At 40.7% G+C, this 18,306-nt stretch overlaps 1 protein-coding gene across 1 annotated transcript in view; it reads right to left on the bottom strand.

Moving 5' to 3' along the window:
- COL15A1 (collagen type XV alpha 1 chain) overlaps positions 1-18,306 on the bottom strand; it is a 123,212-nt gene that overhangs the window by 58,413 nt on the left and 46,493 nt on the right. The window contains exons 8-12 of the mRNA XM_080580151.1: positions 17,149-17,277; positions 13,134-13,196; positions 9,337-9,372; positions 8,991-9,143; positions 1,673-1,741 (exon numbers count right to left, since the gene is read on the bottom strand). Of these exons, the coding sequence (XP_080436277.1) occupies positions 1,673-1,741; positions 8,991-9,143; positions 9,337-9,372; positions 13,134-13,196; positions 17,149-17,277 (450 nt within the window). The remainder of the gene's footprint in view (positions 1-1,672; positions 1,742-8,990; positions 9,144-9,336; positions 9,373-13,133; positions 13,197-17,148; positions 17,278-18,306) is intronic.

The raw sequence follows: 18,306 nt of genomic DNA, 5'->3' as shown, positions 1-18,306 counted from the left end.
TTTCTGGAAACTTTTTCAGCAGCTAGGAAAAGAGAATGGGAAAATTCTCTAAGATATTGAACTGAGTCAGCTACAATTTCAGTGATTCACAATTACTAAACCAGCACAATAAAGAGCTTCTCAAACTTGTTATTGGCTCCAGTTCATTTCTGAAGATTCATGGAATCATAGAAACAGGGTTGTACAGGACCTCTGGAGGCCATCTAATCCAGTGTCCCCATTGAACTGGAAACATCACCACCTATACATCAGGTCCGTGATGGCTCTGTCCATCCTGGTCTTGAAAATCTCCAACAATGGAGAGCTTCTGCATCCTCTCTGGGCAGCTTGCCACAATTCTGCACCAATCTCCTAGTGAATCAGTTTCTCCTAAGGTTTAGCCTGAACCTCTCAAGATGCAGTTTTTGGGCCATTGTCACTTGTTGCACCCTCTGGTGCTATGAGGAACCATTTGGCTTCATCAGCTTTACAACCGCCCTGCAAAGAATTGTAGGCAGCTCTTAGATCACACCTTTGTCTTCTTTTTACCAGAATAAACAGTTTGAGCTCCTTCATCTTGTCCTCACCAGTCACATGCTCGAAGCCCCTGACCCAGCAGGTCTCTGCTGCACTGTCTCTGTCTTCTCCACATCCTTCTTGATGTGGGGTGAAAAACAACAACAACAACAGCAAAACAAACTAAAAAAACGCAACACATCTCTTATTCCATATTTCAACTGCAGCTTCACTAACCCTGAGTACAAGAGCATAATAACATCTTTATATGTGTTAGCCATGCTCTTCTTGATGCATTGCAGCACAGGGTTTTCCTTATTTGCAGTGAGAGTGCACTGTTGCTGAATATTCAGTCTGGCATCTACCTTATCCCAAGGTCTTTCTCAGCAGTACTTTCTCCAGACTTGGGCAACAAGGCTCATTCTTTCAAAGCTATATTTTGAGTGTTCAGATGTTTCTTTCAGAGTGAGCATGGGAACAGGACTTCAGAAGACCAAATCAGAACAATGCAGACAGTTCTGGGAGGAGGAATGCTAGATAATTGCCTGCTTTGGGCAAGTCACTGTAGATTGTAGTTTTGGTGTTACTTGTTAAGAATTAAGATAAAATGTGGCAAGTACTCAGTGTTTTAGAGTGTCTCACACTGACAAAAATATCATGAGACAAGGTTGATGGAGGAAAAAGCATTCCTTTTTCTGGGTCATGATTTCCATACTACTGGGAACAATGTTTTAGTTTAAGTGGTATTTTCAGATTATGTATATCTTATTGTCAAACTGTAACATTTCAATTTCATTCATCTTCATACGCAAGAAGGGCATCTATTAGGGGTAAAACAAGAAACAGGGAACAAGATGATGGAAAGAAACTCTATCTCATCATTTAATCTCTTAAATATATACCACTCAATTATCTAAAAATCCTCAGCTAACCAGGTATCAGAGAAATACATTTCAGATTCTTTAGGAGACACAGTTATTGTAATATCATTCTAGAGCAACTGAAGCCAGTGCAGTGCAGTTAGTCTATAGCTGACTGGGTCTATAGCTGGTTAGTCTATAGCTAACTGGCATTTCCAAAAAGCAGAGACATGACAGTTTTGGTTTTGGAAAACAAAGAAACAGACAAACAGACCAAAAAAAAATCAATGCTCCCCTCCCTCAGAATATCCACTCACCTTTGGCACTCTTGATCCTGTAATTCTGGATTCACTTAGCAAGCCAGTAATCCCTGATCCCTCCATGTCCTAATGGAAGAGAAAAACACTACAGAACTTAAGAATTAATCTTTTTTTTTTTTTTTTTCTTCAGCTGCTGATTTTTCTGGAGTCCTGTAAAAAAATGGGCAGATGTTGAACATATATATATATTTTATGCTTTCTCATTGGCCTTTTATTTTAAATCAACGCGTGGTGTTCTAGAGATAGGCTCTTTTCAAATGAGATAAGAGCGTGTTGATCTTTCATACAGAAACTCTGGTCTTTACAAACTTGTCACTTTGACGTTATGTCTCTGACACTTGAGTCTGGACAGCAACAGGCACCTGTGAGAGAATCTCAGTTTTACGTATGTGCTACGTTTAAATGTGTTGAGATAGTATTTCTCTGTTTAACACTTCTTGTCACCTTGCTGCTGAAATACTATAATGACTAGTAAGGGTTACATAACTGAATTAAGGCAGGGAGGGCTTGCATGCTGTTTTTTAAGAGCAACAATCATTATTCAAAAATAAAGGTCCTTCATAACTTTCACAGTTTAATTGTGAATTTCTGCTTAAAGTGCAGCTGACTGAAATGGAGCGGGAAGAACTGTTCTGCCAAAAAATGTGGAATTAATTAAGATGGGAGAGACCTCAGAGGCTACCCAGTCCAACTTTCTGTTGATAGTAGGGTCAACTTTGAATTCGAATCAAGTTGGACAGGGCTTTGTCCCTTCAGGTCTTGGAACTCACCAGAGATGGAGGTTCTACAGCCTCTCCAAGCACCTGTTCCAATGCTTGTCTGTCCTCAGGGTGAAAAATATTTTACTTCTGTCAAATCTGAACCTCCCGTTTCAGTTTATGATTACTGTTGCTCATCCCTCTGTGCACCACTGTAAAGATCCTGGCTACATGTCTTCTCAGTAACCTCCTTTCAGGTATTTAAAGGGACCTTAAGTCTTCTCTAGACTAAGCAAGCTTAGTCCCTTGAGTCTTTCCTCATAGGCAATGTGTTTCAGGTGTACAGATCATTGTCCTGGCTCTCTGCTGACTTCAGAAAGATCTCGGAGAAATGGAAGATCTTGTGGGAAACACCCATATTTCCTGTGGATATGTTCTAGTGACTTTAAAGGAGACTACACAGAAAGTAACAACTACCATTTGGCTCCCATTGTTCTGACTGTGACATTCCAAATCCAGGGCATAACCAGGAGGTGCCAGTTCTGAAGCAGACAAAGAAGTACAATTGTAGGTTGCCATAGTTCTCTATCTTAGCCCCAGAACCATTTCAGCCACATACTCTGATTACTAGCCTTAAGCCTATTCCAGAACTTGTCAGACTGTGTTGCAAAGTGTCTGGACCAACCATGCCAGCAGGAAACCACTGTTTTCTTCTTAGATGCATTTCTAAATGTAGTTGAGCAGACTCAATTACTTCTTTCTTCTGAAAATGGAAAATACTGATATTTCATTGTTCCTCTTCCTTGTTCACAGCCATATAGCCTTCATTTTCAACATCTGTGCCACATATTGAATCCTCTGACTTTTCTGTGAGTTATTTAAACTCACTAATATGGCAGAAAATTAGTGGATTTTTTTGGGGTGTGTGTGTGTGGATAGTTCTCTAAAATTTTAGTACATTAAATTTACTTGTGGAAGGATTGATAGAACACTGGATGTTAGTGTATGTGAAGGGCAAGCATGTGCCAGGAACAGCTGCAGACAGGAGGAGGAGCAGAAAGAAAATAAAATCTTCACCTCTTAGTAACAATGAGCCTTTTTATCAGTTTATCATGTTTAGAGGACCCATACTCCTAGTGAGCACTCCTTAGCTTTCTGCATAGTTATTGACTTGAAATGGCTCAGATTGCCATGGATCTTATGTATTCTGGTGACAGTGTAAGGAAAAGGGTAGGAAAACCAATTACATCAGCTTAAGCTGCTATGGAATGAGTTTAGTGCTGAAATTATGGAAAATGTCAAACGATCTGACTCCAGTGAAAAGGAGAGATCTTGTTATTTTATTTTTTCCCACCAACTCTATGAGGGCAAGTACAAGAGAAGCAGAAGGAGTGCACAGCTGAAATTGAGACCTTCTGTTTAAGGACCAAGGTGGGGGATAACGAGTCGTTAGATTGGTTCAAGTCCTTCCATGTAACTTCACCTGAGAATGAATGTTACTTAGACTTCATTTTGCTCCTCCATCAGATATCAGAATGACAAATAACATCAGAAAATCTGCTGAGATTCTGTTTGGCCTGTTTAACCAAACACTCACTACTTAGAGTAAACCATAAAATGTGTTTCTGGGCCCTTCCTTCCTTTGCCTCCACTCCTCTTTAAATGATCCATCTGTGCCAGTATACTTTCATTTTAAGAGAGTGCTTGATGCCTGCTTTATATAACATACCATCGATTTTGACATCTGCATATTTTAATAGGTTTACCAGGTACCTTCTGCAGCTCAAACTGTTCTTTTGGCAAGCACAAGTGCCAGCAAACCCCATGCCATTTGTTTTTTGCACATAGCTGATCACAGATGCTAACAAGTGCTAACAGGAATGTTTTGCATAGACAGCCTTACAGCAGTAAACACACTGCCAACCAAAAGGCAGTGTTGCCCTAACAAATTGGCATACCACATTGCTGCTTTAACAGATGGCAGGGGCGAGCCTCTAAAAGATCAGCAAGAATTAGCAAGCCTGTCTCAGAGAAATTACAATCACAGCAATTCTATTTGGACTGGATGAAGTCTAAGATGAAGCTAGACATGATATTATTGATGCAGTTAGAGTTGGTATCTCTCTCTATCTGTGTCCATAAAAGTAGGAACTGTCAGTTTTCACAATGTCATGCTTTTCTGCCAAGTATTACAGACTTTGTCCCTCTTTGAATTAGGCATCAGAAGTGGCAAATTTTGGTCCTAAGTACCTGCCTGCAGGGGCTCTCTTTGGTGGCACAACAAGGCAAAGGTTGCTTCTACTCGAATGAATGGGGAAGAGTGGAGCATCCCTTAACATCTGTGATCCTGAAGGGTCACAGAAAGTGACTATCAGTCAGACAAGCCATCCCAGGATCAAACAAAGACCAGGCCTAGGATGAAGATGTGGCTTATTACCAGCCCTTTCCTCATTCTGAGGCAAGCATATATTAATCAGGGAAGACTCTGTACCAGCCTTTGTAGTATGTCGAAGTTAATGCAATAGAGTGTTTGTATAGTTAGACTTCATGCTATTCTTTACTAAAAATTGCAGTGGTGGCAGTTAAGAACTTGTTAGCTGCTGGAGAGTTTTTTTGCCCATTGAAATCCATGGATGTCAGTGACATTATTACTTAGTAGTGTACATAGTATAATACTGTTTAGTTAGATATCAGATGTTAGAATATGCCTCTAAACAAGCATTAATGGTCACCTCTGTACTTGGAGTACTCAAAGTGTCTCTATAGTAAAGAAGAGAGAAATAAAAAAGAAGCACTTTAGATACTGGCAGAAACATGTATTTATCTGTGAATTAACTGGCATCTTTTAAACACCATCACTTTACAAATGCAATTCTATAGATGGCCAGCAGTTTTGTTCAAAACTGCTTACTTTCCTGATGAAACTGTCCTCAGCTTCTATGCAACCTTGTATTGTATTCCATGAAATAATAATAATAATAAGAAGAACAACAACAACAATAATAAACAACTCTGGAAACACTTTTCTGAGTCAAACTGCTAGATTAGAAATGAAAAGCACACAAAAAGAGAAGGCAAAAACTCATATGTGACTGTTGATGCAGGCAATCTGTCAACATTGCTTCACAAACATGTTAATATGGCAGCTCTAAAACCTGAGTGTGCTCCCTTTGCCTTGCTGTACTGCACAGCTCCTTTCTGTTCCAAAAGAATCATCTCAATGAGTAGTTCTAAAATGACATGTAAAACTCAGATAGAGCTGACCAGATACCGTATTTTAAAGTGATGAAGGTATTGTTTTCAGAAGTAGAAAGTAGGATTTGCAATCTCTTTTTCTTTTTCATTTTTTAATAGAAAAAAATTCTTCTGAGTAGAACAGACTATGAAGCCACAAATGTCAATAAGTTTTCTCTGTATTTCCATCTTACTGAAGAAATTAAACTCATGGCTTCAAAAATGACAGCATGGGAAAAGTAGAAGCTTAAGTGGGACCTGCAGCTTGATTTTAATGAATACTGGCAGGTCTCTAGATATATACAGATTTACTCTAAATTATTTACACGGAAAAGATGGTGCCAAAGAAGCTTTTCCATGTAATGCAGTAGTAGCTTTGAGTATCTGATATTAGCAATTATATTTTTATATAATACACAATATTAATATTTATTTACTGAATAATTGAATGAAAAGTGCCTAAATAAGAATATTATAGAATAATAGTTCTGTTGGAAGGGACCTACAAAGATCATCAAGTCCAACTGCCTGACCTCTTCAGGGATAATCAAAACTTAAAGCATATTAATGAGGGCACTGGCCAAACATCTCTTGAATACTGAGAGGGATGAGGCATCAACCACCTCTTTTGGTGTAAAGAAATTTTACCTAATATCCAATCTGAACCTCCCCTGGTAGAACTTCGTGCCATTCCCATGTGTCCTATCACTGGTTACAAGGGAGAAGAGATCAGCACCTCTATCTCACTAGTCACTTGCTGAGGTGATCGGCTCTGGGGCAGATACGTTCTCCAGCAGCATTGCGGCCTGCAGGGTATTTCCTGCATAGAGGTCCCTTGAGGCAGCTGAGGGAGCCACCAGGACCCTACAGCCCTCTCGAGGACGGCTGACAAGCCTTGGGCAGAGCCAGGAGTGCTTCTCCTCAGTCATACAAAGCAAGCAGCCCCTAGGAGTGCAGCAAACAGGGCATGGCATGTCAGTCAGAGTGTGGCGTGGGTCCTTTATTTTGTATTCTGGGATCAGCAGAGGAAGGGCCTTCTACTGTTACAGAAATGTTGTCCACCCGCCGAGCCAGCTGGTCTGAGGCTGAAACCCAGATGGAGGGGCCACAACCTCCCTAGGCAGATGCCTGCACCCAAACAGACCTCCTGAGGATTGAAAGATGTGCTCAGACCTTCAGTTCCAGGGAACTCCATTCACTGGTAGTCCCCCTGGGTCCTGAAGGCAGAGGTGGGTGTCATGGGTGCAGGTGTGCCCACCTGGATGAACTTTTCAAAGAGGTGGCTCTGTTACGAGAGGAGCTCACCAGAAAATGTAGCGTCCAGGAATCTGAGTGGGAGATTAACAAATGATGTTACGCACTGACACGGGCCAAGCAACAGCCCTGCCTTAAGTCCTGGCAAAGGGATGGTAAACAAACTTCCAGCTCTGAATGAACACATTTGAAAGACTCACATGACAAGGGAGAGTGGTCCTTTGTCTCTGCTCGGAGCGAGAGGAAGAGTCTCTCCCTTGCCCCCAAAGTGCCCCTATGCAACAGATACAATGCTCTGGGACTGGAAAAAGAATACATGAGTTATGGTCAAGACCCAGGAAAGAACAACCACACAAAGCTGGTCTAACCAACCACCTGTATTAGAACCAGTGCCACTAAAAAAGCATGAAGGTTGTTAGTTATTGGGAAATTCATTGCTGAGAGGCACCGAAGCACTCTTTTGTTATCCAGACAATCTCTCTAGAGAGGTTTCCTGTCTGCCTGGGGCCCACATTCTTGATACTACAAAGGAGCTACCAAGTCTGGTAAAACCAGAGGACTATGAACCATTCCTACAGTTTCATGTACGATCAAACACCACAGTGAGGCAAGTCTGAAATATCAAAACGGACTTTATGTCCCTTTAAAAGATGTTGAAGGGATTGGGCGTGCAAGTACTGTTCTCCTGTATCCTCCTAGCTGGAAACTGGGACCTAAGAAGAAGATGAATGGATTAGGTGAATGAATGGCTGCACGACTGGTGTTATGCTCTGGGTTTTGGGTTCTGTGATCTCAGACACACCTTCAAGAGACTGGGCATGTTCACAACAGATAGAGCGCACCTGACCAGGTGGGGCAAGAGTGTTCTGGGCAGCAAGCTGGCTGGACTTATTATCTGAGCTTTAAACTAGATTCAGTGGAGGAGGGGGATATAGTTCTGAGGGACAGAGAAGAACCAGGGAACACAAACACTTTAGGAAACAACAGGGAAATACCTGTGAATGGTCCCGTAGGAATTAGGGAAGGCTCCTCTAAAAAGGTGATGTGGCTGACAGCCCAGCTGAACTGTAGCCATACTGTAGTCCCAAAGCTGGGAAAAAAAACAAGGAAACCTTGAAGAAAATAGGGAGGCCTGTAGCTTATGTAGTCTTTCTATAGCTTGTGTAGTCTTTTAGCTGAGAAAATAAAGAAAGAGAGAAACAGGTAGCCTTGAGCTAGCAGAAGCAAGGAAGATAAGGGATAAAAGGTAAAAAATAAGAACGAGAAAAACTGCTCTGGACTGACCTATAGTAACCTTTTGCTCATTAAGGGTCATTAACACATTAAAAGTCACACTCATCAAAATGCTAATGTATGCTAATGTGAGATTTGGTGTTGTCCCCTCCTCTCCCTCCCTGCCCATTCATCTGTAATGCACAAACTCAGTAGAGATAAGTTAGGTGAGCTGTAATAGCCAATCAAAAGTAGCCAAAGAGATAGTTTTCAAAAGTTTTCTGTGTATAAATGACGGTGATTCCAGTCAGAGGTGTACTTGCTTTGCGAAAGATCACTGAGTAGCTGACTCTGCAGAGTTATATAATTAATTAATTAACAGACCTTCATCTTTATCAAAGGCCTCACTGAAATCCAGAAAAATTAGACTTGCTGCCTTTCCTTTGTCCACCAAGCAGGTGACCTTATCATAGAAAGAGATCAAATTACTAAAGAAGGCCTTTCTCTTGATAAACATATGTTAACTATGCCTGATAATAGCTTTGTTCCTGAAATGCCTTTCAATGTCCCCCACGACAATCTTCTCCATAACTTTTTCTAGAGACTGAAGTTAGACTAATGGGTTGTAGCTTCCTAGTTCTTCTGTTATGCACCTTTTGTAAATGGGTTTAACATTGGCTGGCTTCCAGTCATTAAACAAATCCATTCCTTGCATGGTCTAAACATTGCCAATTACATGGTCAAGTGCCCACAATAAAAAGAATTGTGGGTTACCCAGAGGCAAATTTCAGTCTGTAGCAAATGACTCCGTATGTCATCAATTCATTCTTAGTCGTGAAATATACAGATGATTACAATGCCCCTTCTCTGAAGGAAGCATATCCATAACTACAACAAACCCCGTAACAGCAAAATACCTCAAATCCCGAACCGTAGCTTAGACCTGTGGATCCAGGAGGTCCAGGTGGTCCAGGAGGCCCTGGGGGTCCTGGAGGTCCTTGTTTCCCAGGAGAGCCATGAGGACCAGCTTCTCCTTTGGGGCCTATTAATCCAGTGTCTCCAGTATTACCCTAAAATAAAAGGTCAGTCGATTCTTATACTGAACATGAAAAGGTTGACGTAGTTAAGTGCTTAGGATTCACAATAATAATCTTAATAGACTTAGCCCTTTTCAGTGGTACATTCTAAGTAACATGCTGTGTTGGAATGATACTGCTTTCCCATAATCCATAAAGTCACTGTCTGTTTCATTTTTATCTTTACCTTTGGACCCACGGAGCCAGGAAGACCTCTATCACCCTGTAAAAGAAAACCATCCTTATTATGTACAGTAGGAGCATTAATCAGGAAAAAAAAAATCAGATGAATGTGATTGCTTAATTAAAATACTAACAAATTTCTGTGTTGTTTATCTTGATGTCATAATGTCCTTTATATGAACCATTAGGCCCCTTAGTTAAAAGGAAAACAATCTGTTATTCAGGAGTTATATTAACAAATGACTACCTCTGGTCTGGGATGCATACAGGAAGCAAACCTATATTTCAATTATTGCTGCAGATTTTCAGATTTCTAGACTACACAGAATTAAACACTGTGGGTCACATCCTTATGCTTCTAAACTTAAATGACAAAGCCCTCATGGACTATAGGAGAAGCGGAAACTGATCTGGCGTGGAAACAAGCAAGTTGTCTACGGTACCAGTCCAAACAAGGGATATGATTACCAGTATGGTTTTCAGACTTTTGTGCAGCAATCAGATTTTTTGGTTTGCTTTTATATACTTTACCTAAATGCCATTTCCCCACATCTAATGTATGGAAAAGACAGAAACTCACTGCATATAAATATTCATTTTCTAAATTGCACTGAATCTAATGGACTTAATTGTTATATTGGCAAGCTCCTGTGCTTACACATTCAGTAGAAACTTTGTTTAAGTAAGTTCTGAAAAAATGAGTAAGCATCAGCACTGAAACGATAACAATGATTTCTTCAAAAAGTAGTGGCTAAAAACCATATCATATGTCACTCCAAGGAACTTTCCACTCTTCTATGCATCCTGCAGTTTCACCCTGTAGTATTCTATGTAGTAACCAGGAATAATTATTACACTATCGCACTATAGATTAAAACAGGTTTTCAGGAAAAAATGCATAGTAGAAATGGAAAAATCATATTTTCCCATGGTGTTGGGGATTGTATTGAGCAGGAACAAAAATGTAGTACTTCACTTCTAATTAACATTTGTCAATGTATGTACATAATGTAGAAAACTGTCTCAGTGAGGCAAAACAGTTGACTTTTTTGCCAGTTTTTTGAGTATTATACCCTGTTTGAAAATTATTTTTCTCTTTCAGATAATTCTGTTTCCTATAATCTGAAAGTCAGGTCGAGTTTGCTTCAGGTAGAATTTATTCTCTTCTTAAAATCCTTTATGTAAAACTCAAGCCACTGTTTACAATAGAGGCAAGGTGTGACTGCCTGCTTTATAAGATTCATTCTTTGTTTTCTGGATAGCTGCTAGATCCCATGTGTTCTGTAGTTCTACCAACATCAGTCTTTTGAAATCACAAGTCAGACCCTACATTCTCCAGATTGATATTAAAAAATCTTTCAATTTAAAAAAATAAATATGTCAATATTCTCTCTGTTTTGGAGGTTTTTAATTTCCCTTGTAGTATGTGAAATTTCAAGGTTCACTTAGGAGTCTACTTTCAAGTTCTTGTGCTGAAACCTAAGTGTAGATGGTCACTGAAGGATTAAATTTTCCCGTAGCCACTAAAAGAATGTGAGACTTAGAATCACAGAAAAAGGGTTACACAGGATCTCCAGAGGCCATCTAATCCAGTGTCCCCCTTGAACTGGAAACATCACCACCTATACATCAGGTCCGTGATGGCTCTGTCCATCCTGATCTTGAAAATCTCCAACAATGGAGAGCTTCTGCATCCTCTCTGGGCAGCTTGCCACAATTCTGCACCAATATCCTAGTGAACCAGTTTCTACTGAGGTTTAGCCTGAACCTCTCAAGATGCAGTTTTTGGGCCATTGTCACTTGTTGCACCGTCTGGTGCTATGAGGAACCATTTGGCTTCATCAGCTTTACAACCACCCTTCAAAGAATTGTAGGCAGCTCTTAGATCACACCTTTGTCTTCTTTCTACCAGAATAAACAGTTTGAGCTCCTTCATCTTGTCCTCATCAGTCACATGCTCGAAGCCTCTGGCCCTGCAGGTCTCTGCTGCACTGTCTCTGTCAGAATCACAAATTGCTGAGGTTGGAAGAGACCTCTGAAGATCATCTAGTCCACCCCCCGTGATGAGCAGGATCACCTCGAGGACATTGAGCACAATGGCATCCAGGTGGGTTTTGAATATCTCCAGAGAAGGAGACTCCACAACCTCTATGGGCAATCTGTTACAGTGCTTTTTCACCCTCACAGGAAAGAAGTGCCCTCTCATATTCAGATGGAACTTCCTGTGCTTCAGTTTGTGCCTGTAGCCTCTTGACCTCTTGCTTGGCACAACTGAAAAGAGACTGGTTCCATACTCTCGGCACCCTTCCCTCAGATATTTATACACATTGATGAGGTTTCCCCTCAGTCTTCTCTTTTCCAGGCTAAACAGGCCCAGTTCTCTCAGCCTGTCCATGTACAACAGGTGCTCCAGTCCTCTAACCATCTTTGTAGCCCTCCTCTGGACTCACTCCAGTAGTTCTATGTTCCTCTTGTACTGGAGAGCCCAGAACTGGACACAAGACTCCAGGTGTGGCCTCACCAGGGCTGAGTGGGGGGGGGGGGGGGGGGGGAGGATCACCTCCCTTGACCTGCTGGCAACACTCTTCTGAATGCACCCCAGGATACCATTGGCCTTCTTGGCCAAAATGCAGCTTGCTGACTCGTGGTCAGCCTGCTGTCCAGCAGGACTCCCAGGTCCCTCTCTGCAGAGCTGCTCTCCAACAGGTCAGCCCCCACCCTGCACTGGTGCTTGGGGTTACTCCTCCCTAGGTGCAGGACCCTGCACTTGCCCTTGTTGAACTTCATGAGTTTCTTCTCGGCCCAACACTCCAGCCTGTCAAAGTCCCTCTGAATTGCAGCACAGCCCTCTGGGGTATCAGCCACTCCTCCAAGCTTTGTGGCGTCAGCAAACTTGTTGATCGTGAGCTCCGCTCCATCATCCACGTTGTTGATGAGTAAGCTGTAAGGTGTAAGTAAAACACCTGCACACTGCAATCCCCTGCTCCGCTGCAGAACATGGCTGCCCTGGAGCCGATGTTGTCCACATCCTTCTTGAAGTGGTTGTGCAGTATAAAGGGGAAACATATTGAGAGTGGCATTTTTTGCAGTATGTGATTTTTGTTCAATAGTAGAATAAGAAAATCTCTCTGCTGGATGCTATCATCCCTTGCTTCTACTCGTGTTTCCCACTCTTCCCCTTGTGTTGGTTGTAGAACCATTTGATCCTCGATTATGCCATTCACTGCAGCAAGTCAACGGAAAACTAAGTAACCCTCTGCTGCCACATTAGCATGCTGAAACATCTCACCAAAGGCTGAGAGAAGGCTGAAGCTGCCACAAGTGCGGGGTTGGGATATCATAGCTTGAAATGGCAACACTGCAGCAGTCAAGAGTTCAGACAGACATAGGATGCTGCAGAAGTTTAAAAACGTTGCTGTGCTAGTGGTCAGCAGACCTGCCCTTATGTGACTTGGGATAAGGCATATAGAGCAGACCACAGAATTCAAATTTAAGTCATTCCAGTGGCCCTCCTATACACACACAAACCATGGAGAGAAGTTTCTGCAGTCTGGATTAGGAGCTGGAGTTCTTTCTTTCTCCCTAGAGACTTCCCAGCTTTTTATTTGTGAATCGCAATAGAGTAACTCATATTGCATTTTGAACATCGCATGATGCAGAAAATGAGACTGCATCCACCTGGATTTCTCAGTATCTCTTTTCCAATATGTTCTAATAAGTCATTAACATCTGGATTCAGTAAAAAATTGTTGAAGTCAGCCAACACTGTGTTGCAAGGGGCAACACAGATGTTTAACTTACCTTTTCTCCCTTCTGTCCTGGTGGGCCAACCACTCCATCAAGCCCAGGAAGACCTGGAAGACCCTGTGGATGATAGTAAATCTAAAGCAGGTGGCATTTGATAGTCCTCTTCCTAGTACATACAGGCAAGTATTTTGGACCTACTCATGAAACAAAAGTGTGAAATACTATGTGGCACCAGGTACCAGATAACACCACTAAGTTCGAACATCTGTATTTCTTGTCTACTGAGAATTCGGTTTTGTATCAAAACATTATTTAAATACATATTAATAGAAAACCATATCAAATCATTGCATAATGAAAATAATAATAAATATGTAAAATAATGGTGTTACACAAGCAGGGATTGAACTCCACATGCATGTCAGCCCTCTATCCAGTAATAGTCTGAGCAGTGCTCAGACCACACATGGGCTCCTCAACTCCTTTCTCTACCATTGAGAGTTCTGGCATACTGTAGAAGATTTTGATGAAGACTAGCTGGCTGGGGCTATATTTCTTCTTTGTAATCAAAGCAGAAAACTTATTGGAAGGGCTGACAGGCTGTGTGTGTGGCAGGATGAGCAAAGCCTGAAAAGAACACTCTAGGAATATGACCACTGTGTAGGATACTGGAGAGCTGCTGTCACTTAGTCCATCCTCCTGGAGCTCTTTTCTGTTAAACCATGGGGTTTTCAGGCATGAATTCCTTAATTAAGTGTAAGAAAGAAAGAAAAATATTTTCCTGACATCATAGTCCTTCGTTTCTTATTGGCAGGATTCCTAACTGGTGGAGCAGGTGTGCTGTCACTACAACCTTTTGTCCTGCTCCCTACATCCTCTAGACCTGAGGCTCCTTCCCTTCCCAGGCCTTGGGGTTTTATTCCAAGAAAACAAGGCTATAGGAAGATGGTGGTGGAAAGAGGATTGCAGACAGATGGGCTTTATATACTCCTTATCCTTATACTTTTACTTATCCTTATATTTATCCTTTTATACTGTCAGGATATCTAAACCCAGCTCAGCAATCTAAACCCAGGCCCTAAGGCTTAGACGTGTTAAATGAAACAGGATCACTAGAGCTTCAGGCATGTTTAAAGCTAATCCTTACAGGTTATGTCAAGAGTACATTACATTAGCCTGTGTAGGTTGTCACTGTCATCACAGCAGCACAAAGTTCAGTGCAGGCTAGCCTTGTTATTGAAGGTTTTTTAGGCTGGCACTCTCTGAGCTCCATGCTGCTGCTCAAGCACTGTTGACTACTTTGAAGATTACCCAGAATCTATAAGAACTGTCCTATGCTAATGTAACTGAAGGACAAACGTATCCAGGCTGGATCTTGTTGTTGGATCGGGGGCTAACTCTGCAGACAGACAACAAACCATTGAGAACACAAGACTGCAATCTTACAAGAGTTACTGCATAAAACCATTAAAAATATATATTGATAATTTATAGAAAGCAAAGGATAAAAAATGAAAGGGCCACCACTCTAATTTAATAAATGTTTAATGTTTGTTTTCAAATTTAAGTGAGTGACAAATTTCTAAGAATCTGGATTACAACTGCTAACTATGTGGAACCCTCTTGTCAAGGCTCCTTTAAATAGCCAGTTCTAAAACATGTCAGTGAAAAGCTTGGATGAAAAATACTGTATATTGAGCCAATTCTGAATGAACATAGAATCACAGAATGAAACATAGAATCATAGAACGGCTTGGTTGGAAGGTATCTTAAAGATGAGATGTCCAAATCTGGTTCTGAAATTGCCCATTCTGACCTGCCTAAATGACAGGCATATTCTCAGTTTTGGTTTTGTAACAGACATGGTTTCCAAGTCACTCTGCTATAAATACTGAAAAAAATCTTAATGCAGCTGAACAGAATTCTGGAATTTCCCTTTAATCAGGAATAGGTTTTTATATACTTGCTGGTACTGCATAAAACCATTATGAGTCACATTCAGTGATAACTCCAGAGGTTCCAGACTATGTTTGAGAGAAAACAACATATCTGCTTCTAAGAGGGCTGTAACTCAAAGCAGCTGCTAAGAAGTAAATTACAACTATTCCCACTATATAGCTATCTAATGATTTTTTTATTCATCCTTTATCATAGAAACATAGAACCATAGAATGGCTTGGGTTGGAAGGGACCTTAAAGATCATTCAGTTCCAATCCCCCTGTGATGGGCAGGGATGCCACCTACTAGATTGCCCAGGCCCTCATCCAACCTGGTCTTGAACACTTCCAGAGATGGGGCATCCACAGCTTCTCTGGGCAACCTGCTCCAATGCCTCACCACCCTCCGAGTGAAGATTTTTTTCCTTATATATAATCTAAATCTCCCCTCTTTTAGTTTAATGCCATTACTTCTTGTCCTATTACTACACTCTCTGACAAAGAGTTCCTCTCCAATTTTCTTGTCGTTCCATTTTAGGTAACGTAAGGCCACTTTAAGGTCTCCCTGGAGCCTTCTCTTCTCCAGGCTGAACAACCCCAAATCCCTCAGCCTTTCTTCATAGGAGAGCTGTTCCAGCCCCATTATCATCCTTGTAATAATGTCCCACTAGTACAAATAGTGGCAGCTGTCTTTGAAAAATCCATTTCAAATTTTCTGTCTCTTAGCCATTTATGTACCTAACAGATAAGAATGTATTCCAAAGTTTGTTCCAAAATTACTGAATATACTTACAATAGGTAAATTTCAGGCTAGAATTTTGCCTCTTTCCCAACAACCTTCAGACTGTGGGAAAACGGGCACTTGGAAGTCCTCTACTTTCAATTTCATTCAAAAGTGATAGTCAACAAAAAAACCATGAAATATACTTGTAACATGCTACTGCAAGCTGCTGCCTGAGCACACCAAACCATATCTTTGGCATTAGTCTTCTGCCAGCTTGTCCTGAAGTCCTTTTTGCCTTGACCTACCTGAATACATCCAGTTCCTATCAAGTAGGTTGCTTTCTGGTGATATGCATCGGACAGCATATGTGTGTTACTACATATAGTTTTTCCCCATTTTCTGTTCTAAACTCCAGCATTCAAATTAATTGCAAATAATCTTTCTATATATGTTCACCTCAGCTATACGTAACATGCATATATTCTCTTCCTAAGGACTCTTGATTACTGTCTAGAAAAAACTCCCACTGACTTTTATGTCAGTGCTATTAGAAAGTGGTGCGATATATGAATTCAATTTGGACATTGGAAAAAAAGGTTTGAAAGACAACGGAACATCAGAATTGTTTTCCTTAATGTCATTTTGGGAATCTGGACAGATGTGAATATGGACTTTACTACTCAAGTTTTAGTGCTGTGCTAATTTTAGAGATGGGTTGTATAAACTTATTGTGAATAAAAATGCACCTGTAAAATCAAAAGTTTTCCCCCTTTTATTATTTTTCCTGTAGAGTAACTGATATCAAATTTATAGTAAAGTAATGTTTTTAGACATAATGGACCTGAACTCATGTGGCCAACATCAATTTAGTGTTTACTAATTTTATTGCTGAGTGAAGCCCCCTCAATCCAATAGTAGAGTTGCATAGATATACGCAAGGATAGAACACACTGCACATGGACAAAAGACTAACTATAAAAAATACAGGATAATGTTTCGTTTCACAGCATATAACAAAATATCTATGACAGGAAATAAGACGGTTTACTTTCTAAGTTACTATAGTAACAAAACAAGTGTAAGCACTAGTTACTTTGAAGTCCCACTGTTGCACTCCATTTTTTCCCTTAGTAGGAAAGGAAAAAAAAAAAAGAAAAAAAGATTTGTCCTGAAAATGCTTGTACATTTGGGGAATATGTTGGCACATCAGTGGTTTTATCAGGCCCTTGTATAGTCATTAACGCATGTGCAAAGCAGATACTCCTGAGCTGATTTGGTGGGGCTAAGCACACATCTTCTAGAAGTATAACTGATGACAGTGTGCGAGGCTGTGGAGTTTCAGGCCTTTACACATGAATGACTAATACCCTTCCCAAATAACATGCATTCTTTCAACAGAATACTCACAGGTGGATCATGTTGGCCATTTTTTGCTGAAGGTCCGGGAGATCCTGGGTCTTTTTTCTGCACATCTCCTATTCCTGGCCTTCCTGGAGGTCCTGTGGGCCCATCCTCTCCATTCTGACCTTTCTGTCCCTGAGTAAGTAAAAATTTAAATATAATAAATATATTGCATTATCCTGTGGTTTAACTGAGAAAATAAACACCATCATCTATTGGCTGTCTCAAGAGAAAACCAGAAAGCAACAGCATCTACTGACTGCTTGAAGTGGTGGTGTCCTGCACTCTCTTTTCTTTATGGTATAAAAATGGCCTGATTTTCACCCCAAATGGAGCTTCTCTCTCTGAAAATTTCTCATGCTGCACACATTCTTCTCTTTCTATTATAGGAAATAGGTTGAAGCTTCCCTGGAACGTTGGGCTGACTTCTAACTCCATGATGCTATGCCAGGCTGACTCCTAAACCTGTGATCCTCCAAACCCCATGATGTGAATCACCTTAGAAGTGAGACTCTGTCAGTTATTTTGTTGGTTCCCCTTCTGTGTCCATTTCTGGGGTTGTTCCAGTGAATTGGACCATTTTTGAGGTCAGTTGGATCACTATTCTAGGATTGGTTACATATATTTGGTACCAGTAGTCTTATGAATATATATTTTTACATGTATATTTGCTGCCATAGTACTGGTGAGTATCATCTGTCATAAGTATATTTGCTGCTATAGTATTGATAATTTTTTGAACCTATAATACTAATATATATTCGATGTTGTATTATTGTTTTTTTTAATGCCTCTAATTGCATATCTACTACCTCTAGCTGCTCCCACTGTTTATTATTGTTATACCTTTAACATCTGCTATATATTTACTTCCTGATAATAACTTGTACTAGCTTGCCATCCATCTCTCTACATATACACTCACTTTATTAATCATAAGAATACTTGCCAGTGGTGATTTGTGGTATCTGCAATAAAACAGAAAACCTAAGGGAAAAAAAAAGCCTCTGTGTCCTGTATTATGGAATCCTGTGAACCCGCTGTTGCAATCTCTATACACCCACAGGCTGGGAAACCCTTTAGGTCATGACAGTGTCACAAAGGCAAGAGGAATGAAAGGACATTATTTGTTTTCTGGTTAGAAAACTCTGTAATGGTTGGGGA

The sequence above is a fragment of the Anser brachyrhynchus genome, assembly GCF_964034855.1.
Source record: "Anser brachyrhynchus genome assembly, chromosome: 2".
Lineage (NCBI taxonomy): Eukaryota > Metazoa > Chordata > Aves > Anseriformes > Anatidae > Anser > Anser brachyrhynchus.
The sequence above is the reverse complement of the archived record's forward strand: the minus strand, read 5'-3'. Positions and strand labels throughout refer to the sequence as shown.